The sequence below is a fragment of the Gordionus sp. m RMFG-2023 genome, unplaced genomic scaffold (assembly GCF_954871325.1).
Source record: "Gordionus sp. m RMFG-2023 unplaced genomic scaffold, tfGorSpeb1-WG-v2 contig_376, whole genome shotgun sequence".
NCBI lineage: Eukaryota > Metazoa > Nematomorpha > Gordioida > Chordodea > Parachordodidae > Gordionus > Gordionus sp. m RMFG-2023.
In genome coordinates, this window is record NW_027051110.1 from 1 (window position 1) to 24570 (window position 24570).

Genomic DNA, 24570 nt, shown 5'->3' on the forward strand with positions numbered 1-24570 from the left:
ATTCGGTCATGGGTTACTTTATTTGAATATTTACTGTTATGATATGATGTCAAAATGTATTAGCAAATAACTAATTTTTTAAAAAGGTAAAATAAATAAAGGGTAGAAAAAGAATTTAAGGGAAAGCAGAGGGGATAAAAAAAGGAAGCTTGTAAAATGGAAGGTTATTCAATGGAAGAAATGAAGCTTAGAGAGTTAGATGGCGATAGCAAGAGTTTGGCCTTCCGAAAATATATTCTAGCATGTGTACAATATTTACCCTATAAATCAGAGTCATGAACTATAAAACTACTTCTAATTTCTATTAATTTTTGTATGGATTTTTCATATAAATTTTAAAAAAGTACCTAAATATCTATGACTGAAATTGGCTGAAATTTATAGTGTAAATACTCGATACATTCTAGAATACATTTCGTTTAAATCGAATTTTAAAAATTTTTTAAATGGCCCTCGGTAAAGAATTTAAAATCAAGAGGTTCCGAATATCCCCATGGATTCCTATTCTCCATACGACAATATACTAATTAGTCGGAAAATAAATTATTAGATCATATTTGCCATGTTCAAAAGTTAAATTTATTTAAAATAGAAATAAATTATATACATAATGTTTTTAACACGTGTAAAATTTTTCCAGGGTTTTGTTATTCAAAAATCAATTTTTCTAATTAAGTCCAAGAGAGATTTAATAAATTTTTTTTTATCATTTTCTTAAAAATTATACAAAATGTTCAAAATTTAATCCAATCAAAATAGAGCCAACTTTAGATAAATTTATTTTCCAGAATTTTCTCTCCTTATGTAAATATTCATATTTTTTTCCTCATTTACGTTAACAAATTTCTTGGAAATCAAACAAAAAAATTTTTTTATCTTTCTCTATAAATAAATAAAAGTTTAAAGCAACAATAATAATTATAAAAATATATATTCGAGTCATCAAAACATTTTATTTAAAAAATAAATTTTATTAATTTTTAAAGATTAAAAAAATATAATTATAAATAAGTTAAAAGTTATTCATTATTAAACTATTAATTAATAATTTTACAATTTGGTATTAAAAAAAATTTGGCTTATTTAAAAAATGAATAAACTGCTATTTACTATTTCCTTATTGATTCTGACTCTATGCCAATTTGATGGTAAGTAAAAATATATATATATTTCTTATTAACATCATTAATTTCTAAATTCTTATATTTTAATTAATAATATTTTTCAATACCTAACAGCTTTTGAACTATGACATCTTATTTTAGCCTTTTTTTGTTTAGTATAAGGTTTTTCATTGTTATATTTGTATTTTTTTTAATTGTGTTATTTTTATGATGTTTTTAAAAAAGCAAGTTCCTTTCTTCCTTCATTCTTTCTTTCTTTCTTTCTTTCTTTCTTTCTTTCTTTCTTTCCTTTCTTTCTTTCCTTCCTTCCTTCCTTCCTTCCTTCCTTCCTTCCTTCCTTCCTTCCTTCCTTCCTTCCTTCCTTCCTTCCTTCCTTCCTTCCTTCCTTCCTTCCTTCCTTCCTTCCTTCCTTCCTTCCTTCCTTCCTTCCTTCCTTCCTTCCTTCCTTCCTTCCTTCCTTCCTTCCTTCCTTCCTTCCTTCCTTTCTTTCTTTCTTTCTTTCTTTCTTTATTTATTTACCAAAAATTTTAATGGTTAGACCATATAAAATAGAATGATTTTTTTTAAAAAAAAATTTTAAATCTTAGCCGAGCTTTAAAAAAACTTGTGAAAATATATAAATAATTATTAATAAGACGATATGTATGTACATAAAACTATGATATAACTTTTTATCGTAATTATATGGTCCGTTGTAAGAAGGCAAACTTTTCTACAACCTATGTACCAAATTGTGAGACTCTTAGATAATATTGTTTAAGGCTTAAATCTTCCTAAATATTTTTATGAGGTTTTTGTACAACACTAATCATAATTATATTTTTATATTTATATAAAATTAGTTTAATTCAATTTGGAAAAGAAACTACTAGAACTTATCTTAGATACAATAAAATATTTTAATTAAAATCTGTCTCTATCGGATTACTATAATTCTCTAGTGGCTATATGAAATTTCTTATATAATTATCAAATAATTCTTAATCTTTTATTCTTGTTATAAATTATATTAATCGTATTTTATATTTAATAAAAAAATAGGTACAACTACTCCAAGTAAATATTTAAAAAATCTAAATATTTGATAACAACTACAATATTATTATTATTATATATAAGATAAACAAGATTTATATTTTCTTTAAATATCTGAATTCATTCTCAATGGATAAATATGTTGAGGTTTAGCTAGATCGCCATCTTATATTTTTATTATATTCGAACTCATATTTAATACAGATTAAATAATTTTGTTTAGTAGGCAGTGTAGTGCTAGATCTGCTTAAATTAGTTAAGGATTACCCCCACCCCTTTTAAAATTTTTGATTAGATTAATAATTTCTCCTAATATTTTACTTTTACTTTCCATTTTTGGTCTTGCTCAATTTATTTTGCTTTTGGTTCATACTCAACTTGAAAGTCACCCAGAATTTTAAAATTTAAAACACAATCAAAAAAAATTATAATTTATTACACCAAAAAAAGTAAAAATTTTATTAAAAACCTTATTTTCGTTTTTCGATTTAATAAACCTAATACCTAAAAATAACCTAATCATTGTATAAATAAAGAATAGTATAAATATTCAAGCCAAAAGAGATTAATAAATTTTAATTTTAAAAAAGATTTAATTTTGATAAAATAATTAGCTTAAAATTGAATATTTTTTAAATTTTTTTTTAAAAAAAAACTAATCATAATCTATTCTTAATTAGTAGTGAAGTGGCATAGAGAATAAATAGAAATTTTGTTTTTAAAATTTTATAAAATACATAAATGATTCGACAACAGTAAAATAAAAATTTGAAAAATAAAATAAAATACTGATATGTGATCTATCAAGCTTATGTTGGAAAATTCATAAATTTTACAAATTTGGATATCGTAATATATTCAAAACAATATTAACTGATGTTAAAAATATGAATTTTTTTTATTATATATAAAAAATTTCAAATATATAGTAATGATATGATTAAATATATAAATTTATATCTCAAGACGAAATTAATTTATATTAAGATTTATAACTTTAACAAATATATAGATGTATATATTCTATTTTTACCGTAAACCAAATTTATAAAATTGTATAATACAGAGATATGATAAAAATAAAAAGACCTATATTTGTGTGTTGCATCAAAGCAAAGGCTCGTAAATTCATATACAATCTTATAATTTGTTTAGAACTGTAGTGTTAACAAACTTGGTTTGCTACAGACTCGTATAGAATAAAACTTGATAGACATTTTTTAAATATGTTATTTAGTGCAATAAAAGAATCGCCCTCTATTTGAAAGATAATATTTGTAATTAATTATTTATTTGAGAAACAAAGCAGCATAATAAACTCTCAATCCTCTTTGGTCATTATTGAAAGATGATTATTTTATTTATTTTAAAATATTTTATTTAGAGACCAATCCAAAGATCATGAGTAAATTAAATATTAAATAATAATTGACATTTTATTTTATCAGTCTAATTTATGTTGATAATTACTGTAAATAAGATTTAATTTATATTATTTAATATAGCGATTAAAATACCGACTTGCATAAAATAAAACTTGATAGAGATTTTTTAATATGTTATTTAATGCAATAAAAGAATCGCCCCCTATTTGAAAGATAATATTTGTAATTAATTATTTATTTGAGATACAAAGCAGCATAACTCAATCCTATATGGTCATTATTGAAAGTTAATTTTTTATTAATTTTAAAATATTTTATTTAGAGACCTATCCAAAGATCATGAGTAAATTAAATATTAAATAATAATTGACATTTTATTTTATCAGTCTAATTTATGTTGATAATTACTGTAAATAAGATTTATTTTATATATTTATTATAGCGATTAAAATACCTTATTAGTGTTATTATATTGCTCTATTTGAGCCGATTTTTAAAAAACCAACTCAATAGACCTAATTTTTTAAATGGATGCCTAAGCCACTTATGTATTGAGTTAGCCGTTTTATAAAAACCGTGTCAAAACGAGCCATTAATACTACCAAATATTATACCCTTTGATTTTAAAACAAATTTACACATAGTCTACTTTTAAAAAAACATAGCATTCAAACCTAATAGTAAGTGCTGTAAAATGGAAAAATATTCAATGCATGGTTTTAGAAATATTGAATTTGTAGGAAATAATAGAAATGGCAAATTTAATGTAACGTTAAAATTCTCAGCTCCCAAATCGTCGAACTTTAAAATAGATAGTTTCATCATTAGAGTGCGAATATTAGAGGATGGAAAAAATTTTAGCCAAGTTATTCAAGAGGGGTCTGTCCAATACAAAAATGGAACGGTTTTTACTTTATATTTTTTTTATAATATTTATATCTAAGAATCTCTCATAAAACGATAATTATTATTTTTTTTTCTCTTTCAAATAAAATAGGAAAACTACCAATTTACAATGACAAATTTGAATCAAAGCTTGGAATACTTCATAGAAATTTTCTTTCAATTCGAGAATGTTATAATTTATCAGTCTTCTTCTAAACACATATTGAAATGTAATATTATTATACATTCATTTGTCTAAATATATAATTCAAGGGAAAAAGAATAGTTTTTAGGGTACATTAGTTTGTAAAATCCCATTTAATTATAATAACTCTATGACTTATTAGGAGAAATTTAAAAAATAAAGGAAATAGATATTCTTTTAAAAATTTCAGAGATACATTTTAACAATTATATTGAATTTCAAATTATATAATTCAAAGAAAAAAATTATTATTATGTAAATTTTATTTTATTCAATTTATAGATGGAAAATCTTCAAGAGGTCTTTTAATTGGTAGGCAATTAAATTTATTCAAAAATATATTTATTTTATACTTAGTAAATCATATTTTTTTTCATATTGCTAAAGCACGATATAACTAATTGAATATTTGAATATCGATATTACATTCATTCGCTTTCTCATAAATTTAAATTACGAACAGAAAACCAGTCAAGAATGATAGGGAATCAGAATTATATCCTTAAATTAATGACGGTTAAATCTGAATACCCCTTTAAATCAGAAAAATAAATAGAAAATTTCTGATTTATCTATTATTAAATAAAGAAATAAGAAAAAAAATGATTCCCAATCATTAACATCAGAGCTCCCGTTTGTCAACTGCTTTTGCACCCAAATCGTAGATGGGAGATAAATTATAGGGAAGCAAAGAAGAGAAAAAAGGAATGAATAGAAGAGAAGAGAAATAAGAAACAAATATGAAATATGAAATATAAATTTTTTTTTATAATTTAAGTTGTCAACTTAGGGTTTTAAGACAGCATTTGAAGCCATATAAAAAGAAACAATAGTGTAATAAAATTTATAATATCAAAAATTTTGTCTGTTTTTAAGTATTTTTAAAATTATATCACCACGTGACCTCCTTTTATTTGATGATAAAGATGTTGTCTTTTCTTAGCCCAAAATATGTCGTAAATTTAAAATTTTTATAAGGTTAAAAAAATTGAAAGCATAAAATATAATATACTGTTATTAATGATGATGTTGCCTTTAATTAGTGGATGATGATTTTGTTTTTTATTTGTGTAAATGTCTCTAAAATTTTGGGTAAAAATTAAAAGCATCAAATAGAATTTCACTGATGAAGAAAGATAAAAATAAGTGTATAAGGTTTGTTGTTGAGGCTACCTAGTTTGATTTATTATTTACTGACCAAAAAAATTGAATAAATAATAATTATAAAAATCTAAAATGGTCCGTATAAGATTTACTGTTGATAAAAATTTATAAGCGGATAAGAATTGCTTTTGAGGCTACCCTTTTTAATTAATTTTAATATAAAAAAATTAAAAAAGAATACATGATATTTTCTGTTGAGGATAAGCAATAAAAACGCTCTCGATTTTCTTTGTAAAAAAATTAAAAGGAATACAAGATATATCCTTGTTACTACAATATGCCTGATTAATTCCAATATATAGATCCATCTTAAATTTGAAAATAGAAATAATAATGGTGGTTATATTCTGCTAGGATATAACCTAAAATTTTTAAAATTATATTGATAATCTGGAAATATATAGATAAAAAAGGTGCATAACTCATAAATCTTATTTAGTTGTAAATTTGATTCCACCTCATGGAGTTTTGCGCTTTTTCATAAAACGCTACAATTTTTCTGTGCCACGGCTCTTATTATTTAAAAGATATGTTTTGCACAGACTGACCTAGAATGGTCCCTTGTAAAATTTTGAAAGAATTTTTTAGTCCAGCTGGTTATCTAATTATGTATGAGTTATACCACCAGACCCTTAAAAATATTTTATTTTTTTAAAAAAATTAATAAATTTATTTAATTCGCTAAAATAAGTTCCCGAACAGTAAAATAAAATATTTTGCAATTCCCTGACCTCTGACGGTGATAACCTTATTACAATTGTAATGTAATTTTATTGAAAGTTTTATTTTAAATTAATATTTAAAAACATATGCACCTCTTTACAGATGATTTGCCTTTTAAGATAAATAGTGTGAAAATGGTTAAAGTGAACGGCAAATTGGGTATACAAATATTCTATAATGTTTTCAAGGATATTGAAGGTATTTTGTCATACATACTTTTGATCAAATATCCCCACTCAAGAAACTATTTACAAATAATGACGTTTGAGGTAAATAAACAAGATTTTTTTATTTATAAAATGTAACAAGATTTGAAACTAGATAGATTAAGAGGTATAATAAGTATAATAATAATAATAATACCCTCAAGGTTAAAGGTCTCTTTTAACATTGCGCCTCACATGGTCTATTCTTAATCATTTTTTTTTTAATTTTTAATGAGAAACAATTTCATACATCAGATTAATTTAATCTATTTAATATATATATACAGCCAATATCAGGAAAAAACAATCATACATTTATTAATGTGGAACCAAAGTTAGAATATGAAGTATCGTTAATACAAGACCCTGGGAAAAGAAATTTTTACAGAAAAGATTCGCGTTTCATAACTTCTCCTGAATATTTTTAAATTAATAAATTATGATTTTAATGTATAAATAATGGAAGTCTTTTTATAATATATTTTTCTTTGCTTTATGCCGGGATATAAATATTTTATTTCAAAAAAATTGTCATTATATTATTTACTTATGTTAAAAATTGTAATTGGATTATTTTATAATGCATTTTCCTTTGCTTTATGCTGGGATATAAATATTTTTTTATTTCAAAAAATTGTGATTATAATGTATACTTATGTTAAAAATTAAAATTGGGTTATTTTGTAATGTATTTTTCTTTGCTTTATGCTGGGATATAAATATTTTTTGATTTCAATAAATCGTAATTATTCAGAGCTAACCCTCTTGCTTTAAAGGTGCTTTAAAAACTCTTTATTAAAATTTATTATGTTATAAAATAATTTTATAATAATAATAAAAGATTCAAAATTTATATTATACTTAAGCGAATTATTATGAAATCTTATAGAAATATTTATAATTTGAGGAGACTTTCACGTCTGAAAAAGAAAATATTTTAATGTTTGAAATCTCATAATTCAAAATTTTTTAAAATGTGTCTAAGGCCCCATATCTATTCTTAAACCAAATTTATTTATTAGAAACATTAATTTATTTATTTATATTAAGATATTATATTATTTAATTATATTTAAGAATTCGGCGTACTTTTTAAATAGATTTATTAACAAATTCAATTTTTATAATATATGACTTGGATTGTAAGTTAACCTCGTACTATTTATTAAAAAAAATATCTTTTTATTTCTCAGTATTCAAATTATATATATTTTTTTAAGATTGTGAGAATCATAGAATTATTATTATCATAAGAAGTTATAATAATATATCTACTAATACCATTTAATATAATGAGATATGGAGTAAATATGGCGAGACTCTTAACACTCTGGTTCTCCACTTTATTCTAGTGAAGATTATTTGCTAATAATTAATATAATTCTATTTGGGGTGAAAATAATTTTATTGGAAACAGCAACAAGATATTATGGGAATAACAAACTAAAAGATGAATTGGCTTTAGTCTACGCTATTTAAGAGACAAAGAGATAAAATTCTATGTTTATAAAAAGTTGAATATGGGACCTATGACTAGACCTGTGCGCCGATGTCTCAATCAACGGGGGCGGTTTTTTAAAATTTTTTATCGGCGTTCGGCGGTGCGCCTATTTTGCCGCCGTCTAATAAATTTTTGGCGGCGGCGGCAAAATATTTATTTAAAAATTTTTTTTAATGAATTTAATTTATAAATTAATGTATTACATTTTTTTATAATTTATGTAGGCGATCTTTTCTAACACATTGCTAACATAGTTTAATTGATCTTAAATTATTTCCCGTCTCACTCCAATTTAAATTTATGTATTTTCTCATTTCTCAGAAATAGACTAAGGAATTGTATTTTTATTTTTACTCAATCAGAGTCATATCAACAACACATATAAGAAATAATCTATTGATTTTTATTATAATTAAAATAAATTTGGAATGCAGGCAAAATATGAAGTATGAAATATAATAAGTTAGAATTCAGATTTAGCAAAATTATAATTGTCATGAATAAACAGTATTTTATCAAGATTTGTAGGACATAACCTTTTAGCATTGAGTATTAATCCAGCAATGGAAAAAATTCTTTTGCTGAGTGTACTGGTTGCAGGTATGCAAAGAACCTTCCTAGCTAAATTAGCATGCATAAGAATTTCCAGTCGCTTTTTCTTCCAAGAGCAATGCATCCTCTTCTGAAATAATATTTTATCTGAGCAAAATATGGCATTCTTGTTTAAGATTAGTAATATTGTTATAATCGTTAAAAGGGAATGTTTTCGAGCTAATTTCGCTATATAAGAGCATGATGTACCATCCTAGACTTGAATTTCACGCTGAGCATTTCTATTATGCTTTAAAAGTTTTAAATATCGTATTAGAAATTGCAATGATTTCGTAGAATTTGAATTTAAATATTGTGAAACAATATTGGGATTTTGAAATCCTAATCAAGTAGAGTTGCTAATATCTAATGTTTGAATATAATTTTATTAATAAAATATAAAATAACTTGAAGTTCAGTGATCGGAAACCTATGATCAAGCTTTTTTTTATATTTTCTTTTAAGCATATTATATCTGAGCAATCAGATTTATTGTGTATATGAGCTTCTATTTCACTGCTAAATGATAACCCTGAGTTTATTGTAGATCCTTTTTGGGAGGAAAGAAATTCCACTGACTTTTGGAATGGATTTACTTAAAGCTCATCTATCATATCCTATTCATTATTAAAGAGTTTTAAAGATTGTTTTCCTATTTTATTTAGAACATTATTTATAGGAATTTTGTTTACAATGCGAATACTTCCTAGCATAATTAATATGCTATGCTAGCGGGTAGGGCAATTTATTTTTAAAGTTTTTGCATTAATTGGATTGGTTGGTGCAATGTCATTTCTATTATCCGATTCATCAGACATATTAAAATGGTAAGATATTGATCAGAATCATCAATATTCAAGATATTACCTGTCTCATAAATTGTCTGCAGATATTTACCATGTTCAGCCTCAATTTCACATTCCAAATCAGCTACTCAATATCTGAGGGCCGAAATAATTTCTCTAATTATTTTAATGAGAATATCAATCTTGAACTTTTTTATGCCAACAACTGTAACCAAATAATGAAGTCCATGCCCTAAGTATAAATAATGCTCATAATCCTCTAATCTGACGCTTCTTTTGACATTGGCCCCAGCATCAGTTACCATTTGTATTATTTTGGCTTTTAAATGGAACTCCTCTTCAATACTATCAATCTCAGATAATATTGTTTCCCCAGTATGCTTTTGAGTCACATTTCTAATTGAGGGTAAAATATTTTAAATCAAAATTTTCATCTAAATGATGAAGACTAAATGTGATATAATTTCGACGCTTGAAATGATCGGTCCACAAATCAAAAGTGATAGAACAAAATTTTGGTTCAGAGTCAATCAAATTTATAACATTTGCCTTCATAGATAAATAAACATCGTCTAGTGCATCCCGACAAATGGTTGTCCTATTTGGCAATTCTGACGAGGAATCAATTATCTTATATTTCTAATTTTTGAACAATTTATTTTTTAATAATCATTTTATATAATTTTAAACCTTTAGAAAGTCTGTCATTTCTTAATTGTTTATAGAATCAAATGGCATTAAATCTAAGCAGACATCAAAACATAATTTCGCCTTATTAGATTTCATAGTTATTATAAACATTAGAAAAATATATAAAAACATTAAAATAGTTAGGGCTAGCATGAAACAAATTATAAATTAAATATAGTTTTAACTTTCAAATTAAAGCTTTACATAATTAATTTAATAAATTGTATATTAAGTTTATATTTAAGATATTTAAAAACAAAATAATTAGAGCTGGAATGAAACAAATTATAAATTTGATTTAGTTTAACCTTTCTAATAAAGTTTTATTATATATTAAATAATACTTTAAAACGATATTTAAAAAACACAAAATAATAAGGGGTGGGATGAAACAAATTATAAATTAGATTTAATGTTAATATTCAAATTAAAATAATAATAATTTAATATATAAATATAATTAATATGCTTTCTAAAAATCACACACGCCACGCCGCCGCCATAATAAAAATCGGCGGCTTTTCCGGAGTGAATAAAAATACCGGCGGCTAACAGGTCTACATGTGACATGCAAAAATAAATTTTTCATATAAAAAAGATGAAGCCATTTCAGTCTAATTTTTTGGAATTCATATAAGGTAAAATTAAAAAATCTCAATATTTGTTAATAAATTTAAAATGAAAAAATGAATGTTATAATAAGAATAAAGAATATTATAAAAACGATAACCTATCAAAATAATTATAAAAAAATATATTTATATTGATTAATATAAAATTTTACATATAAACGAATTTCATTATAATAAAAAGATCATAACGTGTAGAAATTATTCTTAGAAATGAGGATTATCAAGAATATCATCAAGAACGATCGATATGTTATATAGATCTTATAGATTTTATTATTGTCATATTATTATTTAAAATTATTTAAATCTTAAAATTATATTGTTTAATATTTATCAAATTTATAAATAGTCACCTGATTTTATATATCACGTGTAGAACTATAGTGATTTCTTGGTCTCAAAAAAGTATAAAAGGGATTAGATTTTATAATTATAAATTTTTTGACTTTTTGTTTTTTTTAGATATGTATATTGTTAACATGTATTTTTGTTTTAACATATTTTTATTGTATAAGGTTAAAGGAGATTGTAATAATACATTAAATGTTGTTAATTAGATAACGTGATTGGAAACAATTGATTTACGTTATATATATAAAAAGAGATTATTTTTATAAGTAAAGGAATTATTTTTTATGTAAATATAATAACAGATATTTATATACAATTTTGTAATTTTAAATTAATATTTTGGCAAAATGGATACCACTAAGTTTTAATACTTTTAGATATATTTAAATTAGAAACTATCACTTAAAATTATTAATATAGTTTAAATTATACATAGAGGGTGTTTTGCCTTTAGCAATCAATTTTATTTTTTATTAATTGTATTATTAGATAGCCTAATCATTAGTTTAAGAGTAGTCAGTTACTTTTGGTGTCTTTAGGAATTATTCTAGATAGGCCATAATCCCTGAAATATTTTTATTAGGTAGCTAAGATATATGTATTATAGGCATAAACATTCTTTTTTATCATTTTATGTTGACTGCGGAGCTACAACTACTAAATAAATTTGTAAAAGATAGTGTGTATAGAAACCGTGGTTTAATAAAAAAAATGAGCGTTTGAACATTTTATTAACCCAAAATTTTGAGCAAAAATGGTTCTAGATAGACAATATTGAATATGATCCTTTTTAAAAATATAACTTCATCAAAGATTATAAAATAACAAAAGATTTACTTACTTATAAAAGACTTTATATAAAAGAATTTTGAACTTTCTCAATAAACTTCATTTGAAATATCTTAATGTATTTTAATGATCAAAAATCTATGGAAATTTTTTAAAAAAATTTGATCATCAGCATTTAATACTTTAATAGAAATACATACCACCAAATGTGAAACAATTAGCATAAAAAATGAAATAGTTTTTGTCTTTAGACCCAAACATATAACCCTGCCTCTTTTATATATATATACTAAACTTCTAACAATTTCTTTTCGCATTAGTTCTATCTATATGCCAATATATATGATGAACAATAATTATTTTTAACCGGGCCAGTATTATGCCCAACTTGTCTATTATATTTTTTTTTATAATTTGGACAACTTACATCTAAATATAAACTTGGAGTTTACAAATGACTAAATTAACCCGCCTAGCCGGAATTTAGCTTTTTCTTGGCCCGATATATTATGAATTTTTACAAAGGTCGCCCAATAAGACCTAACCCAAAATATATGTTGTTGAATATTAAAATAAAGATCTATAAATACTGGCGAGCGAGAGGTTTTATAAAAACACTATACTTTATGTATTATTAATTCTATCCGTCAATAACCCAGCCCATTCATTTTTATTCCCTACTAGTTTATAAAGCTAATAATTTATTGAATATAAAAATTTATAAAATTATTAGCAATTGAACTGATAACTATATATATGATCCTTAGATCTGAGAATGATGGTATATGTAGATTATTACGTAACAACATTGGGTATGTTCATAAAAAGGGAAGATGTTATGATTATTAAGTGAAGGACGTAAACATTTATTTGTTTAAATTGTTAAAAATTTATTTGTAAAGATCATATGAATACATATTGTCAATGTTATTTCAAAAATTTACCTTATGTTTGACGATTAATATTTTTTTATAAAATTTATGTAACCATCTTTATTCTTAATAAAATTTGCACTTTTTATTTATGATTTCTGAAGATGGGAAGAAAAAGGCCAGACTTGGTAACAACAATATTATTTAATGACAAATTAAAATTTATTAGTAATAGAACTTATAAGTATAATGTCTTAAAATATTTATTAAGGAAGATGTAAAAATATTTAATGGTTTAAGCAAGCTATCAAATAACAAGGATGATATATTACATTAGAAAAAAAAAACTCTTATCTGAGATTTTTATGTTTCCATGAGAAATTTTTTAATATAAATCTAGCCTAAACTAATTTTTTGTATGTGCAATTTAATGTGCTAGTGTTTTGTATATTCTAACTAGAAGCTCTTCTTAATACTTTTATATTTCTGTTGTGATGTCCAAATTGATCCATATCTATTAACTAATCGCGATCTATTAAATAAAAGATTGATTTTTTTTTATTCTTTATATTATATTAACTTTAACCTCGCGGACTCGTTTTATAAAATTAACTCAATAATTCGACATAAATTAATTGATAAATTTTGTAAACTATATAAACCTATAAAATTATTGTACTAGACAGTTAATAAATATTTTTAGAATAAATTATAAATTAAAATATAATTTGCTTTTCCTCTAATTTTTTTTGCCTAGCTTAACATGGTGGCAGTAGCTATCTTTGTAAATTTCTTTGTAAATTAAAATTTTATTAAAATATAATTTCATATTTCTTAATATAAATATTAAATTATATAAAAAAAAACAAGTAAAATTTTTTTTCCCAATTAATTAAATATGAAGAAAGATAAAAAAAATTAATGTTTTTAATGATACTATATCGTATAAATACGAATTTCCTAAATATATAAGAAACATCGATACATATTAAACCAAAATTGAACTTACTTTTAAAAATAATAACAGCACATATGAGGACAATGCCACGACCTTACTTTATAATTTACCAGCTGACTTATTTTCAAAATTGTTGATACTCATCAACAAACTTAGATTATTACAGCCTTCCAAGATTTGAAACAAAAAAATTAGCGAATTCAATGCAGCGGTTCAAAAAGAGAGAGAAAATTTTTTTGATTGGGTTACCCGTATTTGTCAACTCAATATGGACTGCAACTTTATCGGCTACGACAAGGTTTTAGAAAAATCAATCAAGCTCTGAAATTAAATGCAGAATTATAGATTTACTCATTTTAGATGACATTATAAAGGCAGGCAAAGAATTAGACGAAACAGACATCGAAACATCTATACATAAGATTGTTATCAAAGAAAATACACAATCCGATCTAAAACATTTGGAGGGAACAAGACAAGGTAAGAAAGTTTATGATCGAAAACCAACTAATATTAGATCGAAGACGACAAAATTATATCAATCGATAAGAAAGATTATCATTTGTTAAATATTGATATAAATAACGTAGAACAAAGTATAAAATGTTAAAGATGACGCATACATGGTGAACATTAAAATTAATAACATCTTGACTTCACTACAAGTGGATACGGGCACGAAATTCACAATTCTACCAAAATATATGATTGAGAAAGTGGGCATAAAAAACATTACGAAGTCCAATATTCAGTTATCTGGTTACGACGGCAATACCATACAAGTGATAGGCTCAACACGACTGAATAGAATACGAAGGAAGTTCTAAAATTTTAGATGCATTGATAGTAAACAGTAACAAGATGCCTTTATTAGGAAGATCTTGGTTGAAACATTTTAAAAACATACTTGAAAGATTTATAGCTTAATAGACACGGATCATAAAAACGATTTGGCGGAATTAATGTCCAATTGTAATGTAAGTCTAAATTAAATAATAAACCTGTTATAAAAACACAAGTCAGGTTACGACTAAAGTCAAATGCTAAGCCAAAAATTATACCACCGAGAAGGGTATCTTATTCTAGAGTAGATATTTAACTAAAGAATTAAATACCTGGCTGGAAAACAAAATCATCGAGCCGGTAAAAGACGTTAGATGGGGAGTCCTTTCACACCAGTTTTTAACAATGGTAGTCTCAGATTGTGCGCCGACTTCAAAGACATAGTTAACCCAGCGCTTGAAGATTTCAAATACCCCATACCTAGAATTAACGATTTGTGCCAAGTTAGCTGGAGGAAAAAAATTTAGTAAGATTGATTTCAAACAAGCCTTCCTGTAAATTCCTATTCACAAAGACTCAAGAGATTTGCTAACTATATTTACGCATAAAAGATACTTTAGATTCACGAGACTTCCGTTCGGACTGAAAACGTCTTCAGCCATATTCCAACAGACTATGGAACAGGTTTTTGGAGATTTAAAAGATGTTATATTCTATATTGACGACTTGTTAATTACAGGTGATAACGATGAGATACATTTGGAGAATATTAAAAAAGTTTTCGAAAAAATCATCAAGTATGGATTAACCCCCAATTTCGACAAAAGTTTGTTCATGCAAGATAAAATACGGTTTTTGGGATATGATATAGACAAACATGGCACACATCCCAACGATGATAAAATAAAAGCAAATATTGATATGCCGGATCCAAAAAATTCAGAAGAATTATCTACTTTCTTAGGCATGGCGAGCTATTACCGTAAATTTTTAAACAGTTTTGCGGATCTGGCAGATCCACTATACAAAATAATTAACAAAGATAAATGGTCTTGGGATACCGAACATCAAGAATGTTATAAAAAATTAAAAACTTTAATCAGTCAACCTCCCACATTAAACTTTTTCAATCATGATTTATATATAGGTATAGCTGCAGATGCATCTAAACGCGGTTTGGGAGCTATTTTGAAGGGGATGGCAAAGAAAAGCCGATAGCTTTTGCCTCAAGATACTTACTTAAATCCAAAAGAAATTACATTAACATTGAACGCGAAGCATTGACGATTATTTTTGCGATGAAAAGATTTCAAGAATATCTTATCGGAACTAAATCTCATCACCGGTCACAAGCCGTTGATTTATATATTTTCCAAAGGTTTAATAGAAAATTCAATGTCGATGAGGTTGCAGAAGTGGAATATTGCAATGGGAGCTTACGTTTTCGAAATACTACATAGAGCGGGTAAACACAACACGGTGCCAGATTGTTTGTCCAGATTGCCATTAACATCTTCAGAAAATATACATTATGGATGATATGAAAGAAAATAATGATTTATGGGACGTACCAATTAACTTTAAAATGAATGAAAAAGAAACTTCTAACGACAGAGAATTAATGAAAATAATGAACGACATTAGAAACGGTGACACGATAAAAAATAAAACATATAACAATATGGTGATTGAATTATGTATTATGGGAAATTGTCTATTTAAAGAAAATAAAATCATCATACCTAAAGTTTTAAGAAAATCAATACTACAACATTTACACGAAGGACACTTGGGTGCTGGCAAAACCATATATTTAGCTAAGGATTACCTTTGGTGGCCTGGAATTAATAATGATATTGATAACGAAGTAAAAGAATGTAAATCATGTAACATTTGGGCCGATAATCCCATTAACGAAACCATTCGAAAGAATACACATTGACTACGCTGGGCCATTTTTTAACAAGTACTGGTTGCTTATAGTAGATGCGTACAGTATGTTTCCTATAATCACTCCGGTGAAATCAATAATCTAGGAATTTACAAAAAAGAATTGATGAAAACAATTAGCTTATTTGGTATTCCAGAACAAATAGTATCTGATAACGGCTCAAACTTTACAAGTCAACTATTCAAAATATTTTGTAGAGACATCACTTTCAGACTTCAGCTCACCATCAACAGTCAAACGGGCAAGTTGAAAGGATGGTAAGAACCTTTAAATCACATATGAAGAAGTGCATGGAACAAAATAACATGGACATAGATATCGCTTTGGAGAAATTTTTGTTCAAATATAGAAACATGCCAAACATTACGACTGGCATTTCACCAAGAAAACTCATGTTCAATCATGATATGAGAACAAATTGGGATTATTAAAATATAAAAGCAGACCCCTTAATTTATCGTTAGATGAATTAGAAAAATTCATAGGAATTTTGTTCTACATGAGCATTATAAATCTGCCAAGACCTCGTTTATATTGGACGGCTAATACTAGAATCGCGAATGTAGCTAATATTATGTCATTTAAAAAGATGGGAGTTCATAAAATCATGTTTTTACCTAAAAGACAACACGAAAGCATATCCTTTTGGGAGGGTATGATGTTCTTCATAAAATACCACTTAAGATATTTTAAAAGAAATTACACTTAAGAGAAAATCTATGCGTCTGAGCAATTTGTTCATTTTAAGGGGCAAATTAAGATAAAACAATATAAGGGTTTAAAAAATTTTTATTATGTGGAAATGATGGTATTATTTATAACTATGAAATATATATGGGGAAGAATTCCAAGCCGTAGGTATGTCAGATATATGGACTTGTGGGAATTCAGTTCTGCGCATGGTTGTGCACTTGGGTTGCATCAAAATTATAATTTATGCTTTGACAATTGGTTTTTTAGCTTAAACTTACTAGTTATATTAGCGCAAAGGATAAGACAATGTGTATCAACGATTAGGGTAAATCGCCTCAAAATTGCGTTTTGCCGACAGATCAAGAGATAAAAAAAGGGAGGTAGTTGTGTTGAAAAAAAACGGTGATCAATGAATTCGATTTATCTGTTATCAAATGGTTTCGCAATCGTTCCGTTTATCTAATGAGCAGCTTTATAGGGACCCACCCCATATCTGAGGTGAAACGATATATTTTTCAAAAAATTAAATAAAAGAGATAAATTGAAACCGGGGAAAAAAAATAATTAAAATTTACTTCTATTAAAATGACGTACCAAATAAAAATGTTTATAAAAATTATTTCTAGGTAAAAAATTTATTTGCGAAATTTTTCTTTTTTATGTAAATATTTTTTTTTTATTTCCATTTATTATTAATAATTTTCTTAGAAACTCAAGCAAAAAATTTGATGAAAAATTTTTTTTTATAGATAAATTGGAGTTAAAGGCAATAATATTATAAAATTAATAATATTAGTCATCAAAAATATTTTAATATTTTTTGATATTTTGAAGAAAAAATTATTATAAGAATCAATTGAATTATTTACTAATTATATTTATTGGGGTAAAAAAAATTATTTAAAATTCAATCTCTAAAAATGATAAAACTCCTATTGATTCTCTCCATAATGGTTTTGATCATATTCCAAATCAATGGTAAATAAATATTTTTTTTATGTCATAAATAATTTATAGCATATTTTTATTATTCTTTTAAAATTATATAAACTTTATTTAAATATTTAAAATTTAAATTACCTGCATTCATTTCTGTTTATAATTATCAGACTAGCAGGCCAGCCTGAACCTTACTTAGAAACAGCGGATATATTTTGTCTGGCTTGGGTCTTTTAATAGTAATATTATTATAAAGAAATCAGTAATGAACTTTAAAAATAGTTTATAAACCCGATCAGACTTATTAAATTTAAAATTATATCAATAATCATACCGATGTTTCATGTTATCAACCCTTTTCCAAAACCAAACGGATGCAAAAATTGTCTGAAATAAAAAATATATTTTAAAATCTAAATCAAACAGAGACATAATAATATATATTAAAAATCCAAATCAGGTATAACATTAAAATGACTTATTCAAAAAAAAATAATTAGTTTTTTTTAAATAAAATAGAAGTTAGGTCTAAAAATAGAAGAAAAATAATTTTCATTAGACAGACACTACTCTATTGTGCAATTTTATGATAAAATTATAAATTAGTTTTATCAATATTAATATAAAATTGTTTAAAAAAATTTGTTATCTATTTTTCACTTTAACGTAGTAGCATATAGAATTAGAATCTTAAATCGTACAGAGCTTGTTATTATCCATATAATTTTTTATTTATTAATAAGTAATCTTTTTTCCAATAATAGCAACTTTTCTACCTGAGGATTTTGTTTTATAAAATTATTTATAAATAGACCGAATATATTATTATTATTATTAATACTAAACATTATTCAATATAATAAAAATTAATTTTTATTTGATCCTTCCTAAATGCTTAAAATATCTGGATAATAAAATAGAGATTAAAATCAAAACATTTATTTTCTAAAATATTGGAAATAAAAATAAATTAATAATTAATACAAGTACAAATTTTGAGATCCATCAATTGTGATTTTAAATAATAACAACCATCATTAAAAAACATTAGTAATAAAATTAATTTATATTTATATATGTTAAACCTGTAATTATTGAGGAAAGTTTTGAATAAGATAATTTTCTAAAAACTAAGTATAATATTAACAGTCTAGGATAGAGTCCTAAAATAGCATTTTTAAAAATTAGGTCATAAAATAAATATGAATTAAACTTCGACCTGAGAAATTTTAAATCATATATATATCGTATGGGGATTTGGAATCTTTGGATTTTTAAATCACTTACCAAGGGCTATTTAAAAAATTTTGAAATCCGATTCGGTCATGGGTTACTTTATTTGAATATTTACTGTTATGATATGATGTCAAAATGTATTAGCAAATAACTAATTTTTTAAAAAGGTAAAATAAATAAAGGGTAGAAAAAGAATTTAAGGGAAAGCAGAGGGGATAAAAAAAGGAAGCTTGTAAAATGGAAGGTTATTCAATGGAAGAAATGAAGCTTAGAGAGTTAGATGGCGATAGCAAGAGTTTGGCCTTCCGAAAATATATTCTAGCATGTGTACAATATTTACCCTATAAATCAGAGTCATGAACTATAAAACTACTTCTAATTTCTATTAATTTTTGTATGGATTTTTCATATAAATTTTAAAAAAGTACCTAAATATCTATGACTGAAATTGGCTGAAATTTATAGTGTAAATACTCGATACATTCTAGAATACATTTCGTTTAAATCGAATTTTAAAAATTTTTTAAATGGCCCTCGGTAAAGGATTTAAAATCAAGAGGTTCCGAATATCCCCATGGATTCCTATTCTTCATACGACAATATACATTAGTCGGAAAATAAATTATTAGATCATATTTGCCATGTTCAAAAGTTAAATTTATTTAAAATAGAAATAAATTATATACATAATGTTTTTAACAAGTGTAAAATTTTTCCAGGGTTTTGTTATTCAAAAATCAATTTTTCTAATTAAGTCCAAGAGAGATTTAATAATTTTTTTTTTATCATTTTCTTAAAAATTATACAAAATGTACAAAATTTAATCCAATCAAAATAGAGCCAACTTTAGATAAATTTATTTTCCAGAATTTTCTCTCCTTATGTAAATATTCATATTTTTTTCCTCATTTACGTTAACAAATTTCTTGGAAATCAAATAAAAAAAATTTTTTATCTTTCTCTTTAAATAAATAAAAGTTTAAAGCAATAATAATAATTAAAAAAATATATAATCGAGTCATCAAAACATTTTATTTAAAAAATAAATTTTATTAATTTTTTAAAGATTAAAAAAATATAATTATAAATAAGTTAAAAGTGTTATTCATTACTAAACTATTAATTAAAAATTATACAATTTGGTATTAAAAAAATTTTGGCTTATTAAAAAAATGAATAAACTGCTATTGACTTTTTCCTTATTGATTCTGACTCTATGCCAATTTGATGGTAAGTAAAAATATATTATTTTTCTTATTAACATCATTAATTTCTAAATTCTTATATTTTAATTAATAATATTTTTCAATACCTAACAGCTTTTGAACTATGACATCTTATTTTAGCCTTTTTTTGTTTAGTATACGGTTTTTCATTGTTATATTTGTATTTTTTTTTAAATTGTGTTATTTTTATGATGTTTTTAAAAAAGCAAGTTCATTTCTTCCTTCATTCTATTTTTCTCAAACTTTCTTCCTTCCTTCCTTCCTTCCTTCCTTCCTTCCTTCCTTCCTTCCTTCCTTCCTTCCTTCCTTCCTTCCTTCCTTCCTTCCTTCCTTCCTTCCTTCCTTCCTTCCTTCCTTCCTTCCTTCCTTCCTTCCTTCCTTCCTTCCTTCCTTCCTTCCTTCCTTCCTTCCTTCCTTCCTTCCTTCTTTCTTTCTTTCTTTCTTTCTTTCTTTCTTTCTTTCTTTCTTTCTTTCTTTCTTTCTTTCTTTCTTTCTTTCTTTATTTACCAAAAATTTTAATGGTTAGACCATATAAAACAGAATGATTTTTTTTTTGAAAAAAATTAAAATCTTAGCCGAGCTACTAAAAGTTAAAAAAACTTGTGAACATATATAAATAATTATTAATAAGACGATATGTATGTACATAAAACTATGATATAACTTTTTATCGTAATTATATGGTCCGTTGTAAGAAGGCAAACCTTTCTACAATCTATGTACCAAATTGTGAGACTCTTAGATAATATTGTTTTAGGCTTAAATCTTCCTAAATATTTTTATGAGGTTTTTGTACAACACTAATCATAATTATATTTTTATATTTATATAAAATTAGTTTATTAATATTTCAATTTGGAAAAGAAACTACTAGAACTTATCTTAGATACAATAAAATATTTTAATTAAAATCTGTCTCTATCGGATTACTATAATTTTACCTCTAGTGGCTATATGAAATTTCTTATATAATTATCAAATAATTCTTAATCTTTTATTCTTGTTATAAATTATATTAATCGTATTTTATATTTAATAAAAAAATAGGTACAACTACTCCAAGTAAATATTTAAAAAATCTAAATATTTTATAACAACTACAATATTATTATTATTATATATAAGATAAACAAGATTTATATTTTCTTTAAATATCTGAATTCATTCTCAATGGATAAATATGTTGAGGTTTAGCTAGATCGCCATCTTATATTTTTATTATATTCGAACTCATATTTAATACAGATTAAATAATTTTGTTTAGTAGGCAGTGTAGTGCTAGATCTGCTTAAATTAGTTAAGGATTACCCCCACCCCTTTTAAAATTTTTGATTAGATTAATAATTTCTCCTATTATTTTACTTTTACTTTCCATTTTTGGTCTTGCTCAATTTATTTTGCTTTTGGTTCATACTCAACTTGAAAGTCACCCAGAATTTTAAAATTTAAAACACAATCAAAAAAAATTATAATTTATTACAGCAAAAAAAATTTTTCGAAACTAAAAATTTTATTAAAATTTTATAAACTATTAAAAATATGTTTATGTTTTTCGATTCGATAACCCTAATACCTAAAAATAACCTAATCATTGAATAAATAAAGAATAGTATAAATATTCAAGCCAAAAGAGAATAATAAATTTTAATTTTAAAAAGATTTAATTTTGATAAAATAATTAGCTTAAAATTGAATATTTTTTAAATTTTTTTTTAAAAAAAAACTAATCATAATCTATTCTTAATTAGTAGTGAAGTGGCATAGAGAATAAATAGAAATTTTGTTTTTAAAATTTTATAAAATACATAAATGATTCGACAACAGTAAAATAAAAATTTGAAAAATAAAATAAAATACTGATATGTGATCTATCAAGCTTATGTTGGAAAATTCTTAAATTTTACAAATTTGGATATCGTAATATATTTAAAACAATATTAACTGATGTTAAAAATATGAATTTTTTTTATTATATATAAAAAATTTTAAATATATAGTAATGATATGATTAAATATATAAATTTATATCTCAAGGCGAAATTAATTTATATTAAGATTTATAATTTTAACGAATATATAGATGTATATATTCTATCTTTACCGTAAACCAAATTTATAAAATTATATTAGACAGAGATATGATAAAAAATAAAAAGACCTATATTTGTGTGTTGCATCAAAGCAAAGGCTCGTAAATTCATATACAATCTTAAAATTTATTTAGAATGCTGTAATCTTAACAAACGTGGCTTGCTAAAGGCTTGTATAGAATAAAACTTAATAAATATTTTAAATATGTTATTTAATGCAATAAAAGAATCGCCCCCTATTTGAAAGATAATATTTGTAATTAATTATATATTTGAGATACAAAGCAGCATAATAAACTCTCAGTCCTCTTTGGTCATTATTGAAAGATGATTATTTTATTTATTTTAAAATATTTTATTTAGAGACCAATCCAAAGATCATGAGTAAATTAAATATTAAATAATAATTGACATTTTATTTTATGAGTCTAATTTATGTTGATAATTACTGTAAATAAGATTTATTTTATATATTTATTATAGCGATTAAAATACCTTATTAGTGTTATTATATTGCTCTATTTGAGCCGATTTTTAAAAAACCAACTCAATAGACCTAATTTTTTAAATGGATGCCTAAGCCACTTATGTATTGAGTTAGCCGTTTTATAAAAACCGTGTCAAAACGAGCCATTAATACTACCAAATATTATACCCTTTGATTTTAAAACAAATTTACACATAGTCTACTTTAAAAAAACATAGCATTCAAACCTAGTAGTACGTGCTGTAAAATGGAAAAATATTCAATGCATGGTTTTAGAAATATTGAATTTGTAGGAAATAATAGAAATGGCAAATTTAATGTAACGTTAAAATTCTCAGCTCCCAAATCGTCGAACTTTAAAATAGATAGTTTCATCATTAGAGTGCGAATATTAGAGGATGGAAAAAATTTTAGCCAAGTTATTCAAGAGGGGTCTGTCCAATACAAAAATGGAACGGTTTTTACTTTATATTTTTTTTATAATATTTATATCTAAGAATCTCTCATAAAACGATAATTATTATTTTTTTTTCTCTTTCAAATAAAATAGGAAAACTACCAATTTACAATGACAAATTTGAATCAAAGCTTGGAATACTTCATAGAAATTTTCTTTCAATTCGAGAATGTTATAATTTATGAGTCTTCTTCTAAACACACATTGAAATGTAATATTATTATACATTCATTTGTCTAAATATATAATTCAAGGGAAAAAGAATAGTTTTTAGGGTACATTAGTTTGTAAAATCCCATTTAATTATAATAACTCTATGACTTATTAGGAGAAATTTAAAAAATAAAGGAAATAGATATTCTTTTAAAAATTTCAGAGATACATTTTAACAATTATATTGAATTTCAAATTATATAATTCAAAGAAAAAAATTATTATTATGTAAATTTTATTTTATTCAATTTATAGATCGAAAATCTTCAAGAGGTCTTTTAATTGGTAGGCAATTAAATTTATTCAAAAATATATTTATTTTATACTTAGTAAATCATATTTTTTTTCATATTGCTAAAGCACGATATAACTAATTGAATATTTGAATATCGATATTACATTCATTCGCTTTCTCATAAATTTAAATTACGAACAGAAAACCAGTCAAGAATGATAGGGAATCAGAATTATATCCTTAAATTAATGACGGTTAAATCTGAATACCCCTTTAAATCAGAAAAATAAATAGAAAATTTCTGATTTATCTATTATTAAATAAAGAAATAAGAAAAAAAATG

General features: G+C 24.3%; 2 protein-coding genes across 2 annotated transcripts; both read left to right on the forward strand.

Annotated features, from left to right (window-relative positions):
* Positions 1-1057: 1057 nt before the first annotated feature.
* LOC135930737 (uncharacterized) lies at positions 1058-7155 on the forward strand. The gene is made up of 8 exons (XM_065467529.1): positions 1058-1148; positions 2166-2180; positions 3544-3564; positions 4210-4448; positions 4542-4659; positions 4917-4946; positions 6624-6790; positions 7015-7155. The coding sequence occupies exons 1-8, from the start codon at positions 1091-1093 to the stop codon at positions 7153-7155; spliced, it is 789 nt and encodes a 262-aa protein (XP_065323601.1). The 5' UTR covers positions 1058-1090.
* An 11053-nt stretch (positions 7156-18208) lies between these two features.
* LOC135930736 (uncharacterized) lies at positions 18209-24265 on the forward strand (the record flags this gene model as incomplete). Its single annotated transcript, XM_065467528.1, has 5 exons — positions 18209-18322; positions 21793-21807; positions 23541-23779; positions 23873-23990; positions 24248-24265. Coding segments are annotated over exons 1-5 (448 nt in total), but the record flags the coding sequence as incomplete, so codon positions are not given.
* Positions 24266-24570: the final 305 nt, after the last annotated feature.

Coding starts and splice junctions, on each gene's coding strand:
- LOC135930737 (XM_065467529.1), top strand. CDS start 1,091: ATGAATAAACTGCTATTTACTATTTCCTTATTGATTCTGACTCTATGC. Junction 4,449..4,541: donor TCCAATACAAAAATGGAACG/GTTTTTACTTTA, acceptor CAAATAAAATAG/GAAAACTACCAATTTACAAT. Junction 6,791..7,014: donor TACAAATAATGACGTTTGAG/GTAAATAAACAA, acceptor ATATATATACAG/CCAATATCAGGAAAAAACAA.